This window comes from Thunnus albacares, chromosome 20 (assembly GCF_914725855.1).
Source record: "Thunnus albacares chromosome 20, fThuAlb1.1, whole genome shotgun sequence".
Lineage (NCBI taxonomy): Eukaryota > Metazoa > Chordata > Actinopteri > Scombriformes > Scombridae > Thunnus > Thunnus albacares.
In genome coordinates, this window is record NC_058125.1 from 15,337,698 (window position 1) to 15,363,322 (window position 25,625).

At 39.0% G+C, this 25,625-nt stretch overlaps 1 protein-coding gene across 1 annotated transcript; it reads right to left on the minus strand.

The window, feature by feature from the left end:
- Positions 1-42: 42 nt before the first annotated feature.
- On the minus strand, positions 43-23,636 carry gpam (glycerol-3-phosphate acyltransferase, mitochondrial). Its single transcript, XM_044337450.1, has 21 exons — positions 23,459-23,636; positions 17,737-17,873; positions 17,429-17,548; positions 16,602-16,675; positions 15,449-15,562; positions 15,005-15,154; positions 14,762-14,861; positions 14,226-14,362; positions 13,318-13,417; positions 10,568-10,780; positions 10,279-10,392; positions 9,917-10,002; positions 8,864-8,976; positions 7,574-7,644; positions 6,802-7,069; positions 6,491-6,648; positions 5,700-5,777; positions 5,373-5,510; positions 5,085-5,274; positions 3,556-3,614; positions 43-3,452 (listed from the first exon to the last, which is right to left on the minus strand). The coding sequence occupies exons 2-21, from the start codon at positions 17,818-17,820 to the stop codon at positions 3,336-3,338; spliced, it is 2,484 nt and encodes an 827-aa protein (XP_044193385.1). The 5' UTR covers positions 17,821-17,873; positions 23,459-23,636; the 3' UTR covers positions 43-3,335.
- Positions 23,637-25,625: the final 1,989 nt, after the last annotated feature.

Below are 25,625 nucleotides of genomic sequence, written 5' to 3' on the forward strand. Positions count from 1 at the left end.
ATTGTCCCATCCTGCCAAAAGAAAAAGACAAACAACAGACCATTGTTAATCTATCATTAATTTATTTAAAAACAAAATCTAATAATGCCAATTGTGCTTTGCTCTCAGAAAGCAACAACAACAACAAAAAAAGTGACACATTTATTTTAGTAGCTGGTGATTCTTCTTATGGTAACCACAAGTTCTCTGCTCTTGTGTGTGTGTGTATGTTTTGTTTTGTTTTTTTTAAAGTTACAATGTACTCGTGTTCTTTTGGATTCACACACAGAATAATCTTTGTTAACATGCACAAAAACAGAACAAAAACACAACCAAAGAACACTACAGTGCATTAAAAAAAGGCACCTGTTCCCCAGATACAGGCTTTGTTTTTTTTTTTTGTTTTTTTTTTTTAAACCTACAAAGTTACATAGCTGTGGCGGGATGCTGTTAATGCAGCTTAAAGAGCCAACAAGTCTCAACAACCCCCACGAGTAGTTTATATCTGTACCGACTCCACTGAGTATTCTACAATATCACACTGACCTTTTATGGGGACAGATGAGATACATTCAAGAGGTAACAAATTCATCTCCTACACAAACAGCTACCTTTCTCTTCGACATAATTCACACGCTAGACTGTAAAATACAATTCTCAGGTTAAGTAGAGGTTCACATTGAAGTGTCGATGATTAAAGGCGACAAAGAGGAAACATGCAGTACAGTACGTAGAGTGGTTTTTATCTTGGCGGAGAGGTCCCTCTGTGTGGGGGACCTTTTACAGATTGTGGGCTCAGAAATGCGTTAAATGTCTCCCACTGAGTTGCAGCACGGACAAATGTGTTACGTGGATGTCAACTGATTTTGCGCACTCTGCTCACATTCCCGTTTCAAAAACATACTTTTCTCTTCTTCAACATGCTACGGGTGTCGTTCATCAATCCACAACAAGTAACCTTCAACATTTATGGGTCATTTTGTACATAGATTTGACAAAAAAAAAAAAAACTGCATGAAAATATGCAGATTTATAAGATTAAATAAAGCTGTTATTCAAATTAATTGTAACAAGCAGTGTTGTAGACCGTTGTCAGCACATATTTAAGATATTTATTTAAATACGTTTAAACCAGACACCCAATTCTCATTTGATTCATTTTTTATCAAAAAATTACCCTGACAGATTATTGAATGAAAGTTTCTAACATTCACACTGTCTTCACATTATCGATCTGAGATTTCGAGTTCGCGTCTCCTCCGATCATGACAGTGATTAACCAAACTTCCTCTGACCTTTCCGAACACGTTCCTTCCTTTTTTCCAGTCAGCTGTTTGTGCCTCATTTCAGCATCGCGCACATTCACGAACCAATATTAAGTTGGCTGTTACACATTTGTTCAGGTACAATGTAAAAAAAAAAAAAAAAAAAGTTTAGAATGTGTTTGTGTGTTTATTGAGTCCTGTTGTAAGTTGTTTTTAACATAAAAATGCAAACTGGTAAATGTTCTGCAGCTACATGCACAGACGCTGTGCAGTGAGGTTTCACTATCAGGTTTTATTCTCTCATGTTCTACTTTGGTAGTTTTTTGATTTTCATGAGTTTTTATTCCAAACTTGTCTGACACGATATTTTTTTCACACTTGTATTTTGGGAAACAAAATGAAACTATCAGGATCTACTTACAGGTAGTAAAAGTACATTTTTAGACTGTGATTTTTTTTTAAAGTAAGACTGAATTACTGAAAAACTGAGGTGAAACATTTCTTTAACCAAGAAAAAACAAGAATATGTAAACCTGACTATTATTTCTTTCAAGAATGTTAACTGCTCCTTGCAGCAGTCTGGATTTAAAAGTAAACAACTCAAATGGAGAAAAACGTCCTCCCCACTTTCTCCAAGACCTCAAGTTTCTTGACAGCGGACACAGCGTTATCTTCTTTTCACAAATAGCCAACTTTGAGAGATGTGACCTTTTGTTCAAACAGATTACAGAGTGGATATGTACCATTTATTTTTCCACACTACGCCATTCCTCTGTCTAACAAATGCCCAACCACTGGTGCAAAGAAATGCTCTCTCAGCAGTGGTGCTATTAAAGGCTTTCATACAGTGTGTTCATAATACAGGAAAAAAATGGTGGTAATCCCAAATCTCTGCTTTCCCTGAAAGGCATGACCAAAGAGTTTCTGAGCTTGTTTCGTTTGAACTTAAATGGATGTGATGGCTGGTATTAGGTATTTTTAAGTGCTGTGCTATGTAACATTCATTGAAGGGTGATTTACAAGTGTTACACATACAGAGATCAAACTCACTCTTCATCCAAACCCATGACGAAGAGTGTAACCGAATGCACTTAGATAGTAGTGGTTTGAAAGCACTTAACTGTGGATGCTCGTGTTTTAAGCTATGTCTGACTTTCAACCGATACATCTTGTGTTTGCTAAGCAGAGATTTTTGCGAGGATGAACTTGTTTGCTGCTTATTTTTTTTTTGATATCTCAGTAACAGTAACTGTGCAGTATGACTGACCTTAACTGTTTGTATGTAGGATTAGATTCAGGACAGATAGTTTTGTAAATGAAACTTTGGATATGTATGCATGTTGCAGGGATGTTGTATCCCTCAGGAGTCAGCAAATCTTTAACATCTTCTCTAATGTTGCTTCAATTTTTAAATTTGATGACACCTGACTGCACACATTTTAGATTATGCACTACAAATAAATTGATGAACTATAAGAGAGATTGTTTTTAATGGTCTATGTACAGGAATTTCTTTTCAAAATGAGTCTTTCTCTAAACGTCTGACTAGTTCTCTACTGTATGATAGTGGGGTGCACTGGAGGGAATACAGCATTTCACAAACGAGCAGAAAGAGTTAATATAAAAATGCCTTCGTTGTTGGTTATGTTTAACCATTTTCTATGCATATTTTTCTTGTTCACGTGTATAGACGAAAGGCAGCTTGCTTTGTTTGAATTGCTGTGATTCTTACCTACTAACCTGCTTGAGTATATTACTAAAATTCTGATTATATTAAAACCTCATGACTTTACTGGCAAAGTTCACAAAGAGAGTATGATTCCTAGAAGTACCTCTTCAATGAACCGCACGTGTGTTTTTTTTTTTAATCAGCTGCACAGTTCTACGACAGATAGTCAGACTGGAACCAAAAGGGAAGACTGGCTTCAAGTCTCTTCCGGCTAACAGCTAACAGTTAGCGGCTTTTACGTGAAGGCACTTCCTGGTAAAGCTTTCCACAGAGTAGCACCTGGGATTGTTTAGAAGTAACCAGTAGAAGCCCTTTATTGGAAGGAGCCTGGGGGGGTCTGAGCTGGGCTGAAGGTGACGAGGTCACAGCAGGGTGAAACCTAAAATGTACTGCAGGAGTTTGTTCCGATTGGCCTGAGGTAGAAAGGTGCTGCTCAGCTCCAGAGTCGTCACCCGGTTCTCTCTTCTCTCCTTTAGGACCTACAGAAAACCACAAGACAAGAGGCATGTCTTAACTCCTGCTGGAGCTAAATCTATGTACAGTAAATAATGAATTCACAATTTAAAGACAACACCCTCTTACCCCCAGCTCTTTGAATGTCCTCACTGTGTTCTTCACCAGGTAATGAGTTGCACTTTCACCTGGAGAAGAAGAGAATAGGATTACAAAGCGCACAGATATATTAATCAAATTTATATTTCTTTAAAAAAAATCACTAGTTAAAGCTGGGGCAGGCAGTTTTCTAGAAAAGGGAAAAAAAAAAGCCAGAATTTGAAAATACAGCCCTCCTCTTACAGCTTTCCCGCCTCCCCTCTCTGTACTAAGCCCCTCCCGCCAGACGAGCACGGGCATATGCACGTGCTTAATACACACACACACACACACACACACACGCCACAAGCTGACCAGAGGCGACTGCCAGTGATCTATCCCAGGAGTTCATCGGGTCATCTGGGTGCTTTTCAATGTAAACGTTACCTTCAATTGCCACGGCTGAGTTACAGGTGAGAAAAGACTATGACACAGACCACAATTAGCTACTGTGAACAAATTTGAACATATGAAGGAACAACGAACAGTATTTATGCTTCGTGTAAAATAACGATAGAGACCGATGACGGCAAAAGCTAAAGTAGCGTTAGCCTATAGATCCGACATTGGGAGTTTTTCCCTTTATAGACCAGATCAAAGCCAAAGCTGTTGCCAATGCTGGAATAGCAACTTTTTCGCCAGGATTTTCCGCCATTGAATCAGGCTTTCACCATCTGTGGGGATGTGCATGCGTACCTACATTTGTAGAACAGCTGATAGGAATGCCCTCTCTCTGAAATAGGGCTTTCCCAAATACTTTTTTTGGAGCGTCGAAGCTTTGGCAGCAATTACTCTGATTCTTCCGGCAGGGAAGCAGCAGCACCAACAGCTGCTGTTTTTGAGCTGGACGCCGATTGACGAAACACATAGAGCACAAACACCAAGGCAGCTAGCGGGGCAGAGAGGAAGAGGAGGCACCTGCACCATGACTCACTGCTTACATCTTCTCTCCCTTTCTCTCTTTGCTCTCCTCACTCCTCTTCCTATCAGACCGCCGTAAAATATATACATACGAATTTTGAATATTGATTTTGCTGTTCGAATCCTGTGGAAACAATGGAAGCTTTGAAGTATTCGGTACAGCCTTACTCTAAAATGACCCGTGATTGGCCTAAAGTCTCCCGTCACAGGCTAGACTCTAGTTTTCTCTCAGACCACTTCAATTACAATATGCTGAAAGGTTATTATGGGATTTTTGCTCAATGACGCTAAAAAAAAGCCTACCCCAGTTTTAATTCATTTAATCTTCACTTAATCTCCTATGTTGGATAGACGTCATTTTTCTGTGGTACTATACTGTGTCCATATTCCATAAATTCAGCACGAGTGCATTAATTCAGGTACCTGTTTAATAATGAGTCTTATTTGGATAATAAATGGAATCAAAGGATACCACATGCATTATTCTGCACCCTTTATTTTTTTATTCCATGTGGGAACAAAGCCTGGATAATAAATTTTAAATAACTTTGCTAATTTTTCTATAGTGTACTGTATGTGGAGAAATATTGCGTTATTACCGTAAGCAGCCACTCCCCTCTCAGTGCGGGTGAGCAGGTATCTGAAGAGCCTCTGGGTGTAGTCAGACTCCGCCATGGGCTGACTCAGACTGTGGACGAAGATCGCAGCCCCGCTGTAGGCCTCCAGCACCGGGCTGAGCAGTCGCTGTAGGAAGATGAAGAACTCCTGGTGCTCTGCGGAGAGGCTCACCTGGAGAAAAAAAAAAGAACAGTTGGACCACCTTATTTAATGTTTTGTTTGGTGTTGTTGGCTTTAATAAAAAAGTATAAAAGTCTACTAAACCAGACCTTTAGGTAGCGATCTCTCTGCTCCTCTCCAAAGTCACTGTCTTCATCCTCCTCATCGCTCCTCCAGGAGAGGGGCTCTGGGAACTTTTTGGGCCAGGGTTCCTCTGTGGGGCTGGGGCTCAGTTCCTCCTGATCCTCCTGACACAGAGACACACACCTTAACAATTTGGACCATCTGAGCCATGATAAAAAAGAGAATCCCACAAAATATTACAAATATGTGATTATAGTTGACAGTATGTCTCCAAGGATGTTCGGCAGGAGTCAACTTCCAACATTAGTCACAATGGTTACTGTCACTCTTTTCCACCAGCAGCGTAAACTGACCTCTGCTACGTAGAGAACTCCATACTGGATCAGTCGCGTCACTGCATCGTGGAAAACCTGGTAAATAGTCTGACAGGGCTGTGGGACAGAGAGGAGGAAAGGCTGTGAAACATGGAAGAAACATTAAAATAATCTGAGGTTTTGAAGGCAAACATCGATAGTAATAACTGGGCCGAAGCTGCCAATAGGTAATCAATAAATGTATTTTACCATTTCTAGAGGCGTAAAAAGGATTCTGTGTTTTCAAATTTGTAAGAGCCTCTGAAACATTACTTACATCATCAGGGGTAAGATCTTCCGATTGACAAGGAGTGTTGTTGTAATTAAGTTTAAAAGAAATGCCCATCAACTGTTAGTGGTGATGGTCCAATAGATTTCTGGCTAAAACTAACATTTATTGTCATTATTGATATATCCTCCGATTATTTTCTCCATTTTGTCTATACAATGTCAACAGTGAAAAATGTGTGTTTGTTTTGTCTGATCAACAGTCCAAAATCCAAAGATATTCAGTTTACTTTCATGTTTGAGACATAAAAACTTCAAATCCTCTAATTTGAGAAGCTGCAACCAGGGGCATTTTCCCCTTAAAACGATTATTCAATTGGTTTTTGTCAATCGATTAATCAATTCATCTATAATAATATAAATAGTCTCGTATGATGACAGTAATGAACACCTAGTGTTGTTATAGGTTGATCACAGTAATGAAATGTATTCTGACTACTTGATGGGCCCATTTTGTGCAGTTTGCACCGTCCAGAGAGATGGCAAAAATGGACAGGACTTACTGGTGCGACGGCCACCTCGTTAATAAGGAAGTGGGAGAGCCCGGCAGCTTTGCGGATGAGTCTCTCCTGACTGAGAGGGAGGCTATTGGGACCACCAGGCTGCTGATCAGACTCTGATTCCACCACCAGCTCTCGCTGCAGTGAAAGGATGCTGCAGGCTGGACAAAAAATGATGAGAGAAATTTAGAGGAGAAAAACTGTAACATCAACTGACAACAGTCTAACTTTTGGAGAAGATTTTTCTTAGTAAAAGGACTGAAGAGTAAAAAAATCAGTGTGAGCATGAAACGTAACCCGATGGCTCAACGTACCAATGATTGCGTCAGAAATGAAGACATGGAAAAGGCCGTTGCTGTAGAAGTTGAGCTCGAAAAGCGCCGGTACAGTTTGGCTGGGTGCGATGGTGAACTCTCCATTGCGATTTGCACTGCTGGTCACATTGACGCAGTTTCCCAGCAGGTGGAGGGCGCGCATTACCACATCCTCCGAGTTCCCCGAAAAGCCCAGGTCAAAGTCCCGCGACAGGATCTCCTCCTTCATGTTGAAGAAGTCTTCAACCAGCTTGGACAACACCACGCCCTGGAGCAAAAAGGAGGAAACACAAGCTGAAAAATGTGCATCATGTCCAAAAATGACTGACTTCATAAACTGCAAACATTTAAAACACACTAAGGTGGCGTTAAGTTTATTATGTGTAGCACTGGACAATTCCTCAGGACAGAAAGATAATTTCAGTGGATGCTTTTCACTTTCAGACACTTCCATCAATGTGCCAGCAGAGGGCAGAAGTCCTCTACTAATGTATAGCAGTGTTGAGAGAGGATGCAGAAAGAAGAAGATCTCCAGCATAGAGACATTCATTACCACCATGCAGAGGAATGTGACATTTGGATCACCTTGGCTAGTGTAAGGGAGGAAGCATGATGGGGAGGATTAAGAGGAAACAATGAGAGAGAAAAAGAGAAATGGAGTTGAAAACAGAAACAGAATGGAGGGGGAAAAAAGGAAAGAGGGTGCAGTATGCACAAGCAGAGCAGTAGAAGAGAAGGTTATAGAGAGGACATGAAAGACAGCTGGACTTACCTGTCTGTGTCTGTACAGCAGCAGGCAGGCAATAATGTGGGTAGACATGATCGCTGACGACTTGTTAGCAGCTGTGAGGGAAGACAGAAACAGGATATGTTAAAACACACAACAGAAAGACAACAAGACCAAAACGGAAACAACGTGTGAACTGAATTTAACGCTACACAGCTCAAACCTCAATCAAAACAAATACCTTTCCCACTTTGAAAATGACACCATACATAAAAATTTAATGACTAAGACAATAACATGAACGCTATGTGGGACATTAATGTTGAGCAAAAGCATAAAAACAAGACTGGTTGATAATGACTAACATTACATTCTAACAAATATTATAAATGTGATAAATATTACAATTGTATTAAAAAAATAAAAATGAAATTTACAATCCTATAAAAATGTTCAATGTACCAGGTTTGTTTTAGGTAATTAGGTATGAAAAGATCCATAAGAGCTGAATATACTGATGATACAGTGAGAAAGAGAAAAGGATGTGTGTGTATGTGTATGTGTGTGTGTGTGTGCAGGCACTCGCATGTGCACATGTCTTAGGATGAGGGTTACTAGTGGTCATCTTAAGCATAGCTCAAGTTCAGGAGTGTAAAACATTAGTGAACACCAACACTGGTACTGCATTCCACCCCTCTTCTGCTTCTCTATCCTCCCCTTCACTCTATTGGCTCAAAACAACATGCCATCCAGCTGGAGGCTTTGTGATTGGCTGTGTGTGAAAAAAAAAAAAAAAAAAAAATTTGGGCTTGCATAGGAGAATGCAGCTGAATGAGCTGGGGAGAACCGGTTTCTGTTGTGCTACCCCGGGGCAAAAAGCCCTGAGTGATGTGAAGCGGATGGACTGATGCCGTGCTGTGTTGGATTTCAATTAATGAAGGCGGTATGATGGATAGTGTTTCATGAATGCTGCCTTTGCTCCGGCAAGCAGGTGCACCTTTAACACAGGATGAAAAGGAGTACAGTTGTGCTTGGACAAGATAAAGGAGGAGTGCCTCATAAAGCAGCAGCCAGGTGCTCTAACATCACAAATGAATGAGATGTGAGTGAATAAATCGTGCTTTACTACATTTAGCTTGAGTGTGAGATGACTTGTGACCTGTGACATGTCTTTTACTTACTGTCTCATCTTTCTATATCACAAACTAACAACACAAAAGGTAAAAGTTTCACTGTAACATTGATATTAAAGGCTCAACAATCTGGAGTTTCTTGGTGGCAATAAAGTATCAATATAGGGGTAGTAATACACTGGAGTGGTTGTAAATTTCTTACTGAAGAGGACATGCTTGGCCAGGTTGTTAATAAGTTGTCGCCTGAAGATGTCATCGTGCAGCTCTCTGTTCAGCTGCTGCTCCTCCTGCCCATTGAACAGCTGAGCGTCGGGCCTGGAAGAATAATAAGTGAAAAAACAGTTTCACTATCAACACTACGTAACAAAAAAACTCTTATTATGTCAGCTTGAAAGTGCATAATTTCAAAAAGTGGTTTCTGACATGAAAACTAGCTCGTTTCAGTAATTGGTTTCCTTCTCTCTGATTGGCTGGTTGTGTGAAATAGTAGTAGGTTGTTGAAAGGATGAAAACCAATGTAAGCACAGTGGCACATGATTGAAATCTACTAATATAAAAAGGGACAAAATTATTTATATTTTTGTTCAGAAAAACACGACATGAAAATAAATTAGATATTAAATCCTGCGTGCACTTTTTGGTGTTTATGCAGGATCTGATGTTTGATTCGTTTTGAGCCCTCTGCGCTACTTTTCTGTGTTTAATTGCTTGATGCTGTAAACAAACTTGTGTTTTGTATAAACACTAATCTGAGCTATCTGTAATCTGTAATATGGCATTAAATAATTCAACCAAGCATGCAGGATACAGTATTTTCAAAAAAGAACAGGCTACTCTGAAATGCCATCATTTAGCATGATGTGAGTAGTACTATACGCGCTTAAGGGCACTTTTTATGAGACGTATATGAAGTATTTGATGCATTTGATCAGCTCTGCTGGCGTGGTGTCTGATCTTGTGACTCTGAACCAGCTGGGATGGAACACTGCTGTCCTTATAACTGTACTGTATGACTGTATCAGTTTTATTATGCAGCGACAGCGCTGAACCCAAGTGACCCCTGCCGATGTTAACTCAAGTGCTGTTCTCAGATGTCAGATAACAGACCCTGCTGTGAAGTGGGAGGAGGGAGAAGTCGAGTTCGGGCATGAGGGTTTATTACATTACAGGTGGGACTGTCGGTTTGTGCCTGTGCAATATGCAGAGGAAGATATCAATGACTTTCAGAGGTGGAGGTGAACGTGTTTGCATTTACTGTGCAGAAATAATTGAGGGCATCAAGTTGTGTTCCAGGGACACTGGTGGTGGAATGTGACGGCTTCTCTGAGAGTCCAGGTACTCCTACACACAACACACAAAAGGTTCATTACAAACACGGAGTCAGGCAGACAAACAGAGTGACAGCTGGGTGCTGGCTACAAACTTCTCTAAACTTTGGCGTTTTTCACAATTTAATTGTGACATTAATTCCAGTTTACATGTTATATAAAATACACTTTTGAGCTTTTTGGTGCCTTAAAATCAAGGGTGTTCTTCAAATTGATATAATGATAATAGTTTTCATAACAGCTGCAGTTCTATTTGTCTGAAAGCTGATGTATATCTGCAGTCAATCACCTTTAGGGAGAAGGGCTGGTTGAAGTCAACTCGGACGCAACCATAGTTTTTTCTCAGCATCCTGAAAACTCCACATGCTATTCCCCACAAACTCTCATTCTTCTTGGGCTTGCCCTGATAGGATTGAAGAGTTCAGTTCAGACAGTTAAAACCTAAACATGAGAATTGTCAAAAAAAACTTCCAAATCACAAATTCAAAAACAATATATAATGCATTTTTATTGTACTGTGTTATTGACGGTAGTATCTTTGTTGCCAAAGCAAACACAGACATCATCTCAGTTCTTACCAGCTGCTCGCTATTGTAGTTTCCCTCAATAATACGGTCGTACGAGATGCCAACTGGCACCACCAGTACATCTGGGATGGAACCGGTGCACAGTGCGTCTACCACGATGGACAGCATGCCTGCACGCGGTGGAGACGGCTTACCGCTTCGGGAGCGAGTACCCTCCAGGTACACTTCCAGAAACTGCTGCTGACGTAACAACTCCTCAGTATACTGGAGGAAGATCGATGAAACAGAGGAAACATGTTCATGTGGGATAAAGGTGAACGAAAAAAGGTGGCATTGCTTGTCAGAAGCGAGACAAATGCTGGAATGGAGTCAGTGTTGTGTTTTATAATTTATATAAAACACAACACTGACTCCAAATACAGAGTGGAGGTCAGACAGGTGTAGGCTGTGCTGCTGCTGTATATGCAGCTTAACTACAAGTTAAAAATGAGTTGTGGTCACCAACAGTTTGACCCCTCTACGCACTACAGGGAACTGGGCACATGCCAAGGCAGCCATGTTGTGTAACAGTATGAACACAGCTGTCTCTTGCTATGCAGAGACTTTTGAGAAGAGATGCTTCAGCCTGAAATAGACCCCAGGCTGTGACATATAGCTGTGAAGAGGACAAACATCTACATTCAGCTTTCATATGAACAACTGGAGTTAAAGCAACGCCTGGCTTTGTTTTATTGTTAGCACTTCTGCCTGTGAACGAGTTCAGCTAATTACCTTTCTGTGAACCACACAGGCATGCCTGATTAAAGTCTTATCTTCTACCACATTAAAGTACTACTTGATCCACTTTTCGCAACTGCAGTGACAAATTTGTATACCCTGTTCGGCAGGATGTGCAGTAAAATACTGGAGGCACAATGGGGTAAGATGAAGGTCATTTCCAACAGTTGCTCATGTTGTCAGCTGATAACTCTTATCTTAGGGGCACAATACAAACTTATCTTGGTGGAACAATATATAGAGCAGCCTCTAAACTCCTTCACACAAACTCCAAACATAAATAATAACAGTAATTCTCAACTCAGACAGAATGGTGCTATTAATTAAATCCACTAAGTAGCCCAACTATTTTGTAGAAAGCACATTTAGAGTCTTCCAATTCCCCAGGCATGCTACAAGTAGCTTAAAATGACAAAGCATTAATATTCTCAGTAGAATAGCTCTTTAATAGAAGCCTGTTAAGCCTCATTATCCAAATACTAGACCTGAACAAAAGGTTCAGATTCCAGTTTTAATCAGGTTCTCTAATTTCTCATGAAGTCTATTCAAAAAGCACAAGCACCAGCGCCTTTCTTGACACGCAAACTGCGCATATTAGGTTTTTGTGGAAATACATTCCAATAAGTGGACGAGTTGGAATAATTTACCAAAGAAATCATTTTCACTATACATCGACCTGTTGTGTTGATGCTGCTTAAAATGCTCACAAACAATATGGCAAACTGTCAACTGAAAGGCAAAACAACAGATTGCTTAAATTAATATCCCTTCACAATGTTACCCAGGCAACCACCAGTCACAAGAGTCAAACTGAGACCATCTGTTGTTATATAACAATATAACCAACAGGCTACACTTCCATTTATCATGTTAAATTTATACCTGCACATCTTTTCATTACTATGTGCATTATTAGATAGCTGATAATGGGTCTAGGTATGTTATATCAGATGTATATATGATGTGTGTATATATATATATATATATATATATATATATATATATATATATATATATATATATATATATATATATATATATATATATATATATAATAATTCCACAGAGTGTGAAAGTCATTGCAAAGGTAAATGGTGCAGCAGCCCTATAAAGTAGAAAAAGAGAAAACGAAAAAGCTGGGCAAACAACATGTGAAGAAAAGCTTTTAAGTTATCCTGTCCATTAGAGAGCACGCAGCAGAAAAGCCTGAAGACTACTTGCAGTTACATAATTGAATGTTAACAACAACAACAAAAAACCCCAAAACCAACTAGAAGAGTGCATTAAGTAGAGTGCAGATCTCTGCCAGGTGTGTCTGGGGGCATGTACAGTCTCAGTTTTCTTTAAGATCTGTAGAATAGTGTAATGGTATTGTTACAGAGCGCCTGACTGTATAAACTTAATAAGGTAACAATAAATGGGACAACAAGTCCAAACTTCTCAATTTAAACATTGTTATTTATTTCAAACATTTTCTTGTAACACACCACACAAAATAAAACCCCTCCCTACCTCCTTCTCCCCTCCCAAGCAAAGAAGAGTTGAATCTCACTAAATTGTCCCTCCTGGCTTCCTTACAGTCAAGATGGCAGCAAAGCTAACAAAAACAGGGATTTATTCATCAACTTTTCTATGGATGTCAGTTTTCGAACAACGACAAAATGTGGCCTTTGTCTTGTTTTTAGCCTAGCCGATTGCCGGAAATGCGTTTTGATGCAGTTGTTGATCACTTGCAGTCCCTACCAGCCGGTAAAGAGTAATGAGTCAGTAGTCAATGGCGGTATAAAACGTGTTATAAAATAAGTTGTGAATCACTGCAACCACGAGAGGTCCCTCAGCATACAGTAAATGTCCACAAAATATATTAGGCTGATGGGTCTGGTAGTATGTGAGATTAGCTGCGGACAGATACACACGCAGACACCTACACACGGACACATGATCTCCTCCAGGAGATAAAAAAAACACAGACTGAAGAACAGCAAGTTAAACCTGCTTTTACTATAGACAATAAAAAGACTCACTGTGTGCAAGAGTGATCTGTACAAAATGTCTTTCTTTCCATCTCCAGTTTCCTCCATTCTTCGCCGTATGAAGAATCCTCCCAGTTTACGGATCAGGGTGCTGATAACAAAGAAAGTTTTATCAAGTGGCTACATAAAAAAACGTTCTGAAGTGACAGCTACAATTTTTGGTTGGCTGCACCAGCACATAATCTAAAGCTGTCAATATATATCAAATAGCAGTTCAGAAAATGTGACAGGCCAGTAAACAGAACAGGCAAAGTTTGTTTAGACTGGTTCCTATTTATACATTACTGTGATTGAACCAATCCTGACACTTAAACACAGGTGATTCTCTACAATGTGAGAAAAAGGCTATTTTAGTTTTTTCCTCCTTTCATTCATATATTTCTCTGTATCATACTGTAGCAGTGAAGACATCACTTGTGTTTATCTCATTCTTTTTCCATGCTCTTATATATTTTTTAAACTTCTTCCTATCATTGATCTTCCTCTCCTTCTCTGCATCCTGTCACACTTTGATATTGCAAATGCACTCACAGAGATCACTGAAATTTGATCTTATCTCGCTCCAGTAAGTACATGGCGCTGAATTTAATTCTGCTCTTGGCAGAAATAGTTAAGGTTAGTATTTATTTGCCCTCCATGATAAGCACCCATGCACTTCACAATTTCATATAGTATTCAAAGCAGGTTAGAATAAAACAGGTTGACAACCTGTTATCCATTTATATTCCCTCAATGTAAAACAAGTGCTTAAGACGCACCCTTTACTTCTGCTTTCATTTCTCTAATCTACTTCCAGGCAGCTCCCTTCTTCTGATACCAAACTGATCTTTGTAGTTTCACTTACAGAGAACAAAAATACACCAGATCAAACTTGACGTGAGGCTTTCTGGGTCTTTTACCTGAGGATAGGGATGCTTAGGTTGTTTCCAGCAGCGATGTGTGGGGCTTTGATGTTGTGACAGAACAGGATCAAGGTGATGAGCAGGTAGTCAATGTGGGATTTGTGAACAGGGAGGAAGACCATGGGCACATTTTGCTGCAAAGACAAGACATAGAGCATTTTATAGATGAAGGATGGCAGATGGAACAGATGGAATTTGAAATTTCGGAAAAAAAAAAGACTATGGATTTGTAAGCAAAATTCTTCTTTTTGAACGTCTCTGGTGATATTTACCGTCATGAAGAAAACATGTATGTGCATAGTATTACATACTTAACAAAAAGTGCTGTAAACATGTCACTGTGTCAGTGTGTGAAATGTATTTGTAGCACGTCTATCAGACATTGTCTGTGTTTAGTTGTCACAAATTTTTATGTGTACAATATATATGGAAAACACCTCCTTGCACATTTTGGTGCAGATCCTCATTTAACTGTATAATCCATGTTCAGTGTGTATGTGTGTGTGTGTGTGTGTGTGTGTGTGTGTTCTGACCTCTGTAGCAGCTTTCTTGACCATTTCCAGCTGGCCCTTGTGAATCTGAATGCTCCAGAAGAAACCATTAAAGAGCCTCAGCAACACCCAGCCTGTCAGCCTGAACAAGACAAAAAGTGAAAGGGCGTAACGGAAACAAAAAAAAAAGCAGAACTTAAGCTGATGCAGTATCAAATCCAATTCAGGGTTATTCAGTAACATAATATAAGGATAGATACAATGTGGTCTGACTTGTGTATGTACCTGATGAAGGCTGGTGAAATGTTGGCCACCATTTCCTGGAGGAAGGCCCTGGCTTTCTGCTTTACTTTACTGACAGCTTTGTGTTGCTGCCCAGGCTGGCTGGCTGTAGCATCCAAATCTGTGGCAACCTTCACAATAGCCCTCTCCACCCTGCAACAGACAAATCACAAACATAACGATGCCTTTTATTGTCTACTGACACCTTCAGACAAAACTAGTAAGAGCAGAGTTTTTTAGAATTTCACTTAATTGTGTCTCCTTTTGCACACTTTATCCCAAACGGTTTATAGCTGAGTGTTTTCACTCCCTGTATAGTTTAATACCCTTGATGTTGCCAAGGTCATCGGTTTTAATCCTACTGGGGTCACGACATACTCTCATGATGCTCTAACATGCGCTGGATGGAACATTCCTACAAAAGTTTCATGTTACATTGACTCCTACCCGCTGTTGTTGAGCACGTTGTCCACCACGTTCCTGGTGAACATGTCCTTGTGAACATCCCTCTCCATGACAAACAGCACATAACTCAGCCTGCGCGCCAACCAGCCCCGCTGTCTGCATGAGCACACACAAACACAAACATGCACCAACATACAATGGAACAAGGGAAAACACATTCTCAAATAATTTATTCTGTGTCCATTAATTTACTGATAATACAGAACAATATTTGACAGAAAAAACTATCTGTGAATATACTTAACATACAGACACAAAATAAAAATGATAGTTTCAGTGTTCAGTTAAAAAGGAACGACTGCTAGAGTACAAATGAGGCCAAACTTTGTCTGGGTTGGTTGTACTGATTTCCTGGTAACTTAACACATGTTCAGTAACCAGAGAGCAGCTCAGGCTGACAGATTCATTACACATGGCTTTCTAAACAACACTCTAAAGTCAGTTTTTGTTACACCTTGCTGAACATGTACAAAACATTGTACAGATTTGTGTTTGATAAAACTGTAAATACTAACTTATCCATACTGACTTCAGCTCATCTTGTCTCAGGGATGTTTCTGTCCAAATGTTAATATAAACTTAGTTCAGTTTTTGACATGCAATTTGTAGCATGATGGCTAACAGCCTACGTTAAGGTATGTCTAGCCAAAGGATTGCCTTGGAATTTCATAAATAAAACTGTCTAGATTTACAGTAAACCCATGATTATAATGTTTGGAGTCAAGGTATTAAGGTGTCTTATTGAGTTTTGCTTGCTAAGGTCAGTCACTGGATGCATGTGTCCAGTGTCCACTAACAAACACTTTAAATTATTCATCTGTCTACCTTTCCACTGTTTCACAGAATGATCCCCTTAACTTAAAACCATTTATATTACACAGGTTAGGCCAGCATCTCTTCACACTGTACTGATTGTACTCTCTACAGGAGGAATTAGAACTTGAGCTCTTGTTGCAAGCTACAAGGAGAATTTTAAGGCTCAATAGCTGCCAAGGCAACACGTGAAAACCAAGCAGCTAAATATGTAGTTTTAAAAGTTGAATATGTTCCTCTTAACAGGGAAATCAACTACACAAAGCAACATACTGTGGAAGAGCAATTATAATTATAATGGAGTAGATTTTGTTTTGTGTACCTAGTATGAGTCTCGTTGATGTAGATGACATTGCGCAGTCCCAGAGATGGAATACTGGGGTTGAACAGCTTCTCCTAGAACAGAAACAAAATGATTACTCACCATGAGAAGATGATTAACACTGGAATAATCAACATAACTTCAACTACACTAAGAGCCTTGGTTTGCTGGCTAATTACCTGGCTAATTATGCTAGGGAATACACACTGAATTCAATTGTCAGTCCTCAAAGAGCTAAACAACCTGGGGCTTCTTGGGAAGTTGGGAAGCCAGTCTGGTCAGTTTTGTTTTGATTTACCATTTGTTATCCAGTATTTCTTGTGCCCATGCATGAAGAGACCGTCTTTTTTATTGCCATCTCATTGGCTTGTCACATTCTAATGCATGACTCATTGTGTTTTTCCCACGGCTGCAGGGGAGCTTATGTTGGAAGTGAATACTAAAAAGAAACAAAAAAACTATGCGAGAAATGCCTGTTGTAGCATCTATCAGAAATAAAACAAGTAAGATTTTCATTCTGATCATGTAAATGTTATTGAGACAACCATGATACACACACGTCTGTTAAAAAGTCTATAACTTCAGGTAAAATAACAATATATGTGTGCTTTAAATCAAATTTGGGTATGGTTGATTCTAAGAAAATACATTTTAATGTTCAACTGGACTTCTTGTGTCTTTAAAAAGCCACAGTAAATTATTTTTGGCGGGTGACGTCTCCTTTTCTTCTTAATCATACACATCCACATCGGAATAAACAATACAATGGACCACAGAGTCTAGTAAACGTATTCATGTTAAGTTAATTAGCTGAGATGTAACATTACCCAGCTCTGCGGTGTACAGGAGTGACAGCAACGACCCACGAAGGGCCTCTTTCTGTTCAGCAGTCCCTCCTTCCACGTGCTGGTGACACAGCGCAGGACTGAAGGGCTGGTGCTGCGGTCCTTGACACACATCCATACACAGAAATCAATTATTGTGAACAAATAACAAAAAATACAAATGGACCTATTCTGTGGAACAAATGCGTGCTAAGCCAAGATTAAACACTAATATATCTGGTAAGATGTGTAATGCTGATCTTATAATGCCATTACAAGGATGAATTGTTGATGTGGGTCTGTTGGCTTACCGAGTCGTCATTGGGGTGCTTCCAGCGGTTACACCACTGTTCTCCGTTGTTGACCTGCAGCAACAAGCCATCTGACAACTCCATATTCTCTCCTGTCCTTTACTCTCCCTCCAGATCACACACCACTAGCTGGCAAGCTGATGAGACACACAGATATCATAAAATTACATTTAAAATAATTTTATTACAGCCACATTAAAATTTCTTTCTCTTGTAATCTACGCAAATATTGCTCATACACATAGACACAATGTTATAGTTGGCTTTTTATGTGGCTTAAATGTTAAATAAGACACAGAAGTCAACCAGATCATTCTTAAAATAGACAAAAAAAGCTTTTCACCTTAAAAATTAACTCCTGACAAAGCAAGTACAAATTATCACAGAATAAAATCCATAATAATTAAAGACTTTCAACCTATTTTCAAATATAGATGTATAAGTATAATAGATAGATATATTATATATTTAAGTTTTGCCCCTTTTTCAGACAAACTAAGAATCCATCAACATCTGTTGGATAATATCTTTATGAATAGATTACTTTCTGGTGAAAAGCTGAAACATGATACTGGTATGTCATTTCATTATCAATTAATCTGACGATTATTGTCTACAGAATATATGAAGATGGTGAAAAGATGTCGTCTTCTGTCCCGTCCAATAGTCCACAACTCAAAGATATTCAGTTTACTATCATAGAAGAATAAAGAAACCAGAAAATATCCACATGTGATAAGCTGGAACAAGATATATTTTCTAACAAAAAAAACCCAAAACTCAAAACAATTAATTATCAAAATAGGAGATTAATTTTCTGCCTATTGACTGATTGTTGCAGCTCTGGTATGTTCTGTGTATATTGTTCATCTGTTACATATATATTTATAATATCATATTATTATTATTCTATAGTATTTTCTACTTTATGTATACTGCAATATATACAGGTACAATAGCTCTGCACATGCTACGACATCTGACTCTGAGCATGAATCAGATGTTATCAGCCTCACTTCAACATGAGAGTCAAAAAGTCTAGCCCCTCCCACACGATCCATCACCCTGCTGGTACGAGTTGGGTGTCACTGAGCACCTGTTTGGTCCAGTTAGGCCAGATTTTCTGAATAATGTGACGCTTACATTGTTTCAGTCATCCTCAGACACTTAACCCCAGATACAATTGCAGTTCATTTTGACCACAATCCACAGTAGAAAGTATTGTGCATTACACACCCAAAGATATGAGAGACAGGAAGACTATGAACAACCAGGTGACATTCCTAAAAGAGAAGTCTATTATGCTGCTCAAATGTCTGGAATTATTTTAATAAGTTCACCTTTTGCCTCTCCTCATTTAATCAAAATTAAGCAATTTGACTTGCTTAAGTCACACTGATGCTAGCGAGTTATTTTACACACCAGTATACTACAGTTCACAATTATGGCCTCTCAAGCAACAACAACAACATCATCATCAACTGACTTCCCTATATCTTAAAGGGAAACTTTGCTGATTTTCAACCAGCATTGTATCATTACAGTGTGGGTATTATATGCAAATAAACAATATTTTACCTCCCTCCATGTTGTCTGTACCAAGAGCTCCCCGCTCATTTGCCAGCAAAAGTCCGCCAGGTGATGCAAAATGCTTCACCTGCCGGACTTTAGAGATCTGCATTAGAATACAAACTAAGTTTCCTCATTTTCAGTAGTGGTGCCTTCAAGGGCGGTAAAACACTCCCGTCTACCATGTTACACCAGCGATAGGAAGAAGCCAGACGCTAAAATATAATACTACTAAATACTTTAAAATATCAGTATATTTGGAAGAAAACTAGTTTGAAGATATGAGGCCAAGTATCACACTGTTGAATCAGAAACAACCGAGTCTGGGAGAGGAAGCAACCACAGGACCGGAGAGACGTTACAGCAGCAGCTAAGCTAAGCTAAGTTTCTGTGATTCATCCAGAAGAGCTGAATCTAACACAAAAAAACAACTAGCTTTACAATATAATGTCAGAGCAGAGAAGTGGTGCCACTATTACAACTTATGAGGCCAAATATAGTGCTGTGTAATCAGTCTGTCTTTGAAAACAATTCTTTAACTGACAGAGGACATGCTTCAAATGTACAAACATTTAACTCAAATACATTTTGTCAAACTAAATTGTTCCTTATTAAAGATAAATATAAATAAAACAGCACTATAATAGTATTATAATGCCACCAAAGCAGCCAATAAATGTTTTTTATCTACAGAAGCTACAAGTCAGTTTATCACAGATGAGAACTTATGCCCGTGACTACACAGCACTTGATTTACACTTGACATGTCGCATAAAGCTGTACAGCCCTGCGATACACCACCACCAGGGAACCTGGACCACTGGCACAAATAATGAGTTCCCAGAGGAGGGTTGGGATGAGTCACTACTGTATTCACTGTAGCTCTATAAATATCTCTCACAGTTAAGTTAAATATTACATAGGTTTCATTAATCTGCATAAATCTGCAATCTTTCTTTATCAGGGCTGGGCCACTTTTGAATGTTTAGTCAGAGGCCACGACGAAGCCAAAGACTTTCAGACAATACAGAAATGGCAAGAATTTGGGGTGTGCCAAAAACATACTTGTAAAGTATTAAAATCTGCTGCTTCAGCTACTTAGAAAAATCCCTAACAACATTAAAAAGAGAAGTAATTTGTCTAATACTTAAGGGATTGTTGTTACCCCTGTAAAACAGCAGATTTGACAGTTTTTCCTGCAGTTTATTTGTTATTTATATGTCTTTTTTAAGACCTGAAATGACCGTCACTCATATGGTCCCACACTACGCTGGTTACTGTCTTGCTAACCTTTTGTTACACTGGAGGTGTGCAGTGTCTGGGCCCCAAATACCTACAAAGACAATGAAAAACTTTGACAACACCCCTGTCAGCCTGTTGTTTCCCTATTGTTTTCTCTGTACTTATTAGCAGGTGAATGATAGTTGGGATGAGGTCGCTGCAGTGGGACACAATGAGCTTCAGGTCATTCAAAGACTCTCTTTACATAAAGTACAGTCCACAGTGCATTTAACTGCTTCTTGTTTGGGGTTTACAGTAGTTTTACATTTTAATTATATATTCTGTTTCTTGTTTGTGTTACTTGGATATATCAATTAGCAAACTGGAGGATATGCTTTTCAGTGGAAACTGAGACTAGTAAAAATAAAAAAGCAACATGACCACTAGTAGTTCCAAGATCACACGGCATGTGTGTGTCTGGAGGTATGAGCTGCGTCTTTCAATGACCACCTGAGTGTGCTTAAGAAAGGCAGTAACTATCCTCAACTCACCTTTTTTATTGCACTATTCAGCTCCATTTTTGTACACAGGTATGTAATTTTCATCCCCTTGTGAAAACTTCCTTCTGATTTGCTTTAATTATGTGTTGAAATTCATCTTTCTTGGATAAATGTGGACTTGACGCTAAATGTGGATAAATGTGGCCTATATTAATTGGGAGACACTGATTCTAATTTTGAAATTAAGGACTGCAAATGGATCTGATTTACAGCACTAGCAGACACTTAACTACATGTACAGTTTACATGATGTGTAATCAAAAGATTGCTTTTGTATTTGTCTGAGCTGTTAATCTGAGTTGTCTGGCACATGCAAATCAGCTTCGTTTGACATGTTTGTCCAACTATGCACAACCAAGTAGAACAGACAGCCCCTCTATGCATTGAGTCGGAAATGTACCTTGACCACCATATGGCTGTGATAAGATATAAGTACCCTACTTTCACATTTACGTGGCTGGTACAATAGACTCTTCAAATCAATAAATCAAAACTTTCATGATAAGCATTTTGTTACTGTCATGATGTATTGAAGCAACTGCTATGCCAAACTATGTACAGTTATACAATAAAATGCAGAGTACATGTTTAGTCCAACAGCTTGTAGAGATGAGGACAAAGTGCAAAGAGAATACAAAGGTAATTGACAGAAAACACCACAGCCAGTGCCTCTCATTAGTTTGGAAAAAGGTTAGTGAGTCATTTAATGAATGAATGGTCTGATACTAAACACTGTCTGTGTGTCAGAAGGTAGTGTAGCTCATGTTTTGTGAATCAGTCAGTCTGAGATCGATGGTAAGGGACGTGTTTGCAAAAATGTTCCAGCCTCACAAGTGTCGAGGAGTGGATGTATGCACTTTGTCCTGCTGTTGTGGTGCGATGGCTAGTAGATGATATGCACACTGATGAGAGAAACTGGGTTCTTAAAAAAGGGTCACTGACCGGGAGTACTCCACTTGATGGGGTGACTTTGTTGGAGGCCAAACAAAGACGTTGAAGAATAAGGAGCAGCAGGGATTATGTAACAGGTGATGGCAACCTTTAACGCAACATTAAAGTTGCCATGAAAGTAAAAACATTGGCACATGTAGAGTAATGAGGCTATATTGTGCCTTCTTTCGCATTCAAATAAAAAAAAAATTAAATCCATCTTATCTTGATTCCCAAAACATACAAGAATGTGTCAGGGTGATAAGAATTCAGATGAGAATCAAGATGTTGCTGCTATATTTATAAGCAATGCACTGATACCAATTTTGAGGCAACATTAATATCCACTACTTACCATCAGTATAATCTGATCTGTGGCATTGATTTTAGATAATTTTGTTCTATCACTATTTTTATTGTAAAGTTAAGCGACACACACCTAGCAAATATCACAAAAATGTCAAAACGTTGGCAAAAAAATGCCAGTTATAAAACAGTAAAAATAGTATTATTCACCTGTATTGCAGGTATATCAGCAGAGACAGACAGTATTCCGCGTCTCTTTTATATTTACCAATAAAAAAAAACGTCCTAATAAGATGACAGGGACTGTTATGTAAAATATGAAATCTTTTTTATGAGGCTACATTTGCACCCATTTACATTTAATTTGTCTTTTACGTGACAAAAGCATCACTCCTACTGTATATCACTAGGTTAATCCGTCTCACATGAGCCAAGCTGTCTGCAATAAGCAGGTCAAACAGGAGAAGTCTCTATGTGACAGATGGGCTGTGTGCAGATAACTAGCAGTGCAGACAACAATGGCTCAAAAGCAGGTTGCCTGACGTCTGGCTTAGTCACAAAAGTAACGCCGTTTTTTGTTTGGTTGAAGGGCGTCTCATCTCCTGATAATACAGTATCCTAGTTAAACAGCTCTTGTTCCATTTCGTGATTCGTGATAGAAGTTATTAAACCGCGTCTCCGGGTTTCTGCCACCGTCTCCTGCACATTGCAGAGCCACATGAGGCATATCTGACGCTATTGTAGGGCTTTACAGATACCGACAATGGGACTCATTTAGCCTGACGTAAGATACGTTAAAATCGGATTGCAGCTGACGTTAGTTCAATTTAATTTGAGTCACTGGAGCAGAGAAGAGGTGTAAAACCCCTCACTGGTGCTGCCAAGGGTCCTCTTGAACTTCAATGTCAATGCAGAGTTAACCGGCTAACGACAGGCTCTATACCGCTAAAACCAGCCCTAACGTGATTTAGCTTTTACCAGTCACAAATGTGTCAACGACATGGTGTAAGCTAACCTTACAATACGGTTACTGTTGTCATGACAATGCACACACGCGGCATTAGTTACTTTAACGTTGGTGATGTAGCAACTAGCACTAGCTCGCTAACAAGGCTCGCGAGAACGACATCTCTTACCTTCAATATAGTGTTACGATGACTCATATCTCAAAAATAAATCCGTCGACAGAACCGCAGTCAGCCCTTTGGGTGGTTTTTTTTACAGCCTGTGTGGCTTGCCACACCAGCACCTCTAATGTTCTTCTCCTCCTCCTCCTCCTCAGAAGACTGGACGGCTCAGTGGTGACAGAGATGTGTGACAGCAGCTAACTGCCAGCTACACACTTCAGCCAGCAGCCAGCAGGGGGCGGCGCTGCTCACCGAACTGCTCATTCACTACAACACTGTAACACTCTTCTTCTTCGGTAAGAATTATAGAAAAAAATGTATTTTTTTGTTCGTCAGATCAATGTATAAATAAGATTTTGAAGTCGTTTTTTTTAATTTCCTATTTGTAGAATGTTGAATAGAAACATAGAAAAATGGAAAATCTGAAGTTCCGTGTAACGCTTATCAATGAAATTTTCCATATAAAACAATAATAATAGAGAATTGGAAAATCTAGTTCAATTTTCTAAAATTGTCTTTTTCGTTTGTCGGAGCAATGTATAATTAAGATTTCTGGGTCTGTTTTCTACTTTTCTATTTGTGGAATGTTTGATAAAAAAATGGAAAATTGAAAAATGGAAAATCTGTCCGTGTGACACTTATCAGTTGAGGAAATAAGCACAGATAAAGAGTATTATTGTGGAGAATGAGATGCAGGATGCTTTGGGCTCATAGTGCATCTATATTCATAGAAAGCATCCTAAATATTTAGTACATACAGTAAATAACAGTGTCCCAGCAGAGTTGTGAGCCTGTACCTTTGGTAGTCTTGTATCTTCTTGCTCAGAAAAAAAAAATCACAAGAAACTGGATGACTAACACCATAATTAACCCGGTAGGTAGGGTGGCCCAGGTAAAAAGTGAGGTGCTGGGTTCCTATTAATCCCACATTCCTCCCCCTCTCTGTACAATTCATACAGTCCTTATATGCTTTCTCCTCTAGAATATTACCGGGATTTATAATTTTCTGTTGGGTAATTTGAACACATTGATTTAGGGATATGCAACATCTTGTATCTTGAGTTCATTTTGCAATCAATATCCCCGATCACAAGATATTCAGTATATCTGCGGTCCCCAGTCTAAGGACAGAGATGGGGAAGTAAATCCACCTGTCGTCCCTTTGTTTTCTGCTTCAGCCACTCTGCAAAATGAATTTAATTGATGAAACTGATATCTTTAAGACTAAATGATTTATTATTGTCTCTGCTCTTAGCTTACATTTAGCCTTACTTTAGTGCTATTATCTGTTTTAGTGTTTCTTTATCCATTGCTGGATTTTGTATCGTTTTGTTTGCAACAATTTGTGCTGTCCTCTTGCAAAAGAGGTTTCCAACCTGAATGGCACGTGCCTGATATATAAAGGTTAAATAAAATATGAATATTTATTTATTTTATAAATAACAGGTTTTTGTAGCGCCTATCGGTTAATTTTCCATATAAAAATAAATAATAGAAAATTGAATTCAATTTTCTAAAATGGTCTTTTTCTTCCTCTTCTTCATGATTTATCGGCAGTTGGAAACCAGCGTATTAAGCCCATTACCGCCACCTCCTGCTTCGGAGTGTGGATCAGACACCAAGAATCCTATATAATCCTGTCTGTCTAACGAACTCAAAGAAAACTCTACTACCCCGACCCACTTGGCAGGTTCATTGAAGTTTTTATGCTGAGCTTGTCTTTCTTGATCTTGAGTAGAATCTATGATTGCATATGTAATAGACTCCTCAGGGTGACAACGCTCACATAAACCGGTTCGATGCTTTCCTATTATACTGAGTGTGCTGTTAAAGTTGAAATGACCTCCCCTTATTCTGCTGAAAATCACCTCTTCTGTCCTCGACCTACCTGTATTTTTTACTGTTGAACCGACTTTGTTCTGTATCATTGTTTCTTTCTTGTCATCCTTTTTTTTCCAAAGTCAGACATGGCTGTGCGTTGTTCTGTTAAAATAATCTTATAATGCTTTTTAAAAATGTGCACGTTTATCTTAAAGGTCTGTGATATTATTTTCTGAAAATAAACTAAGAAAAAAAAGGTTTTTAAATTGCATTCCTGTTTCAGCATCATCTTGACAAAACACCAACAAAAATGACTCTTCTCTGCTCACCTGGACTTTTATTATTTATTACATTT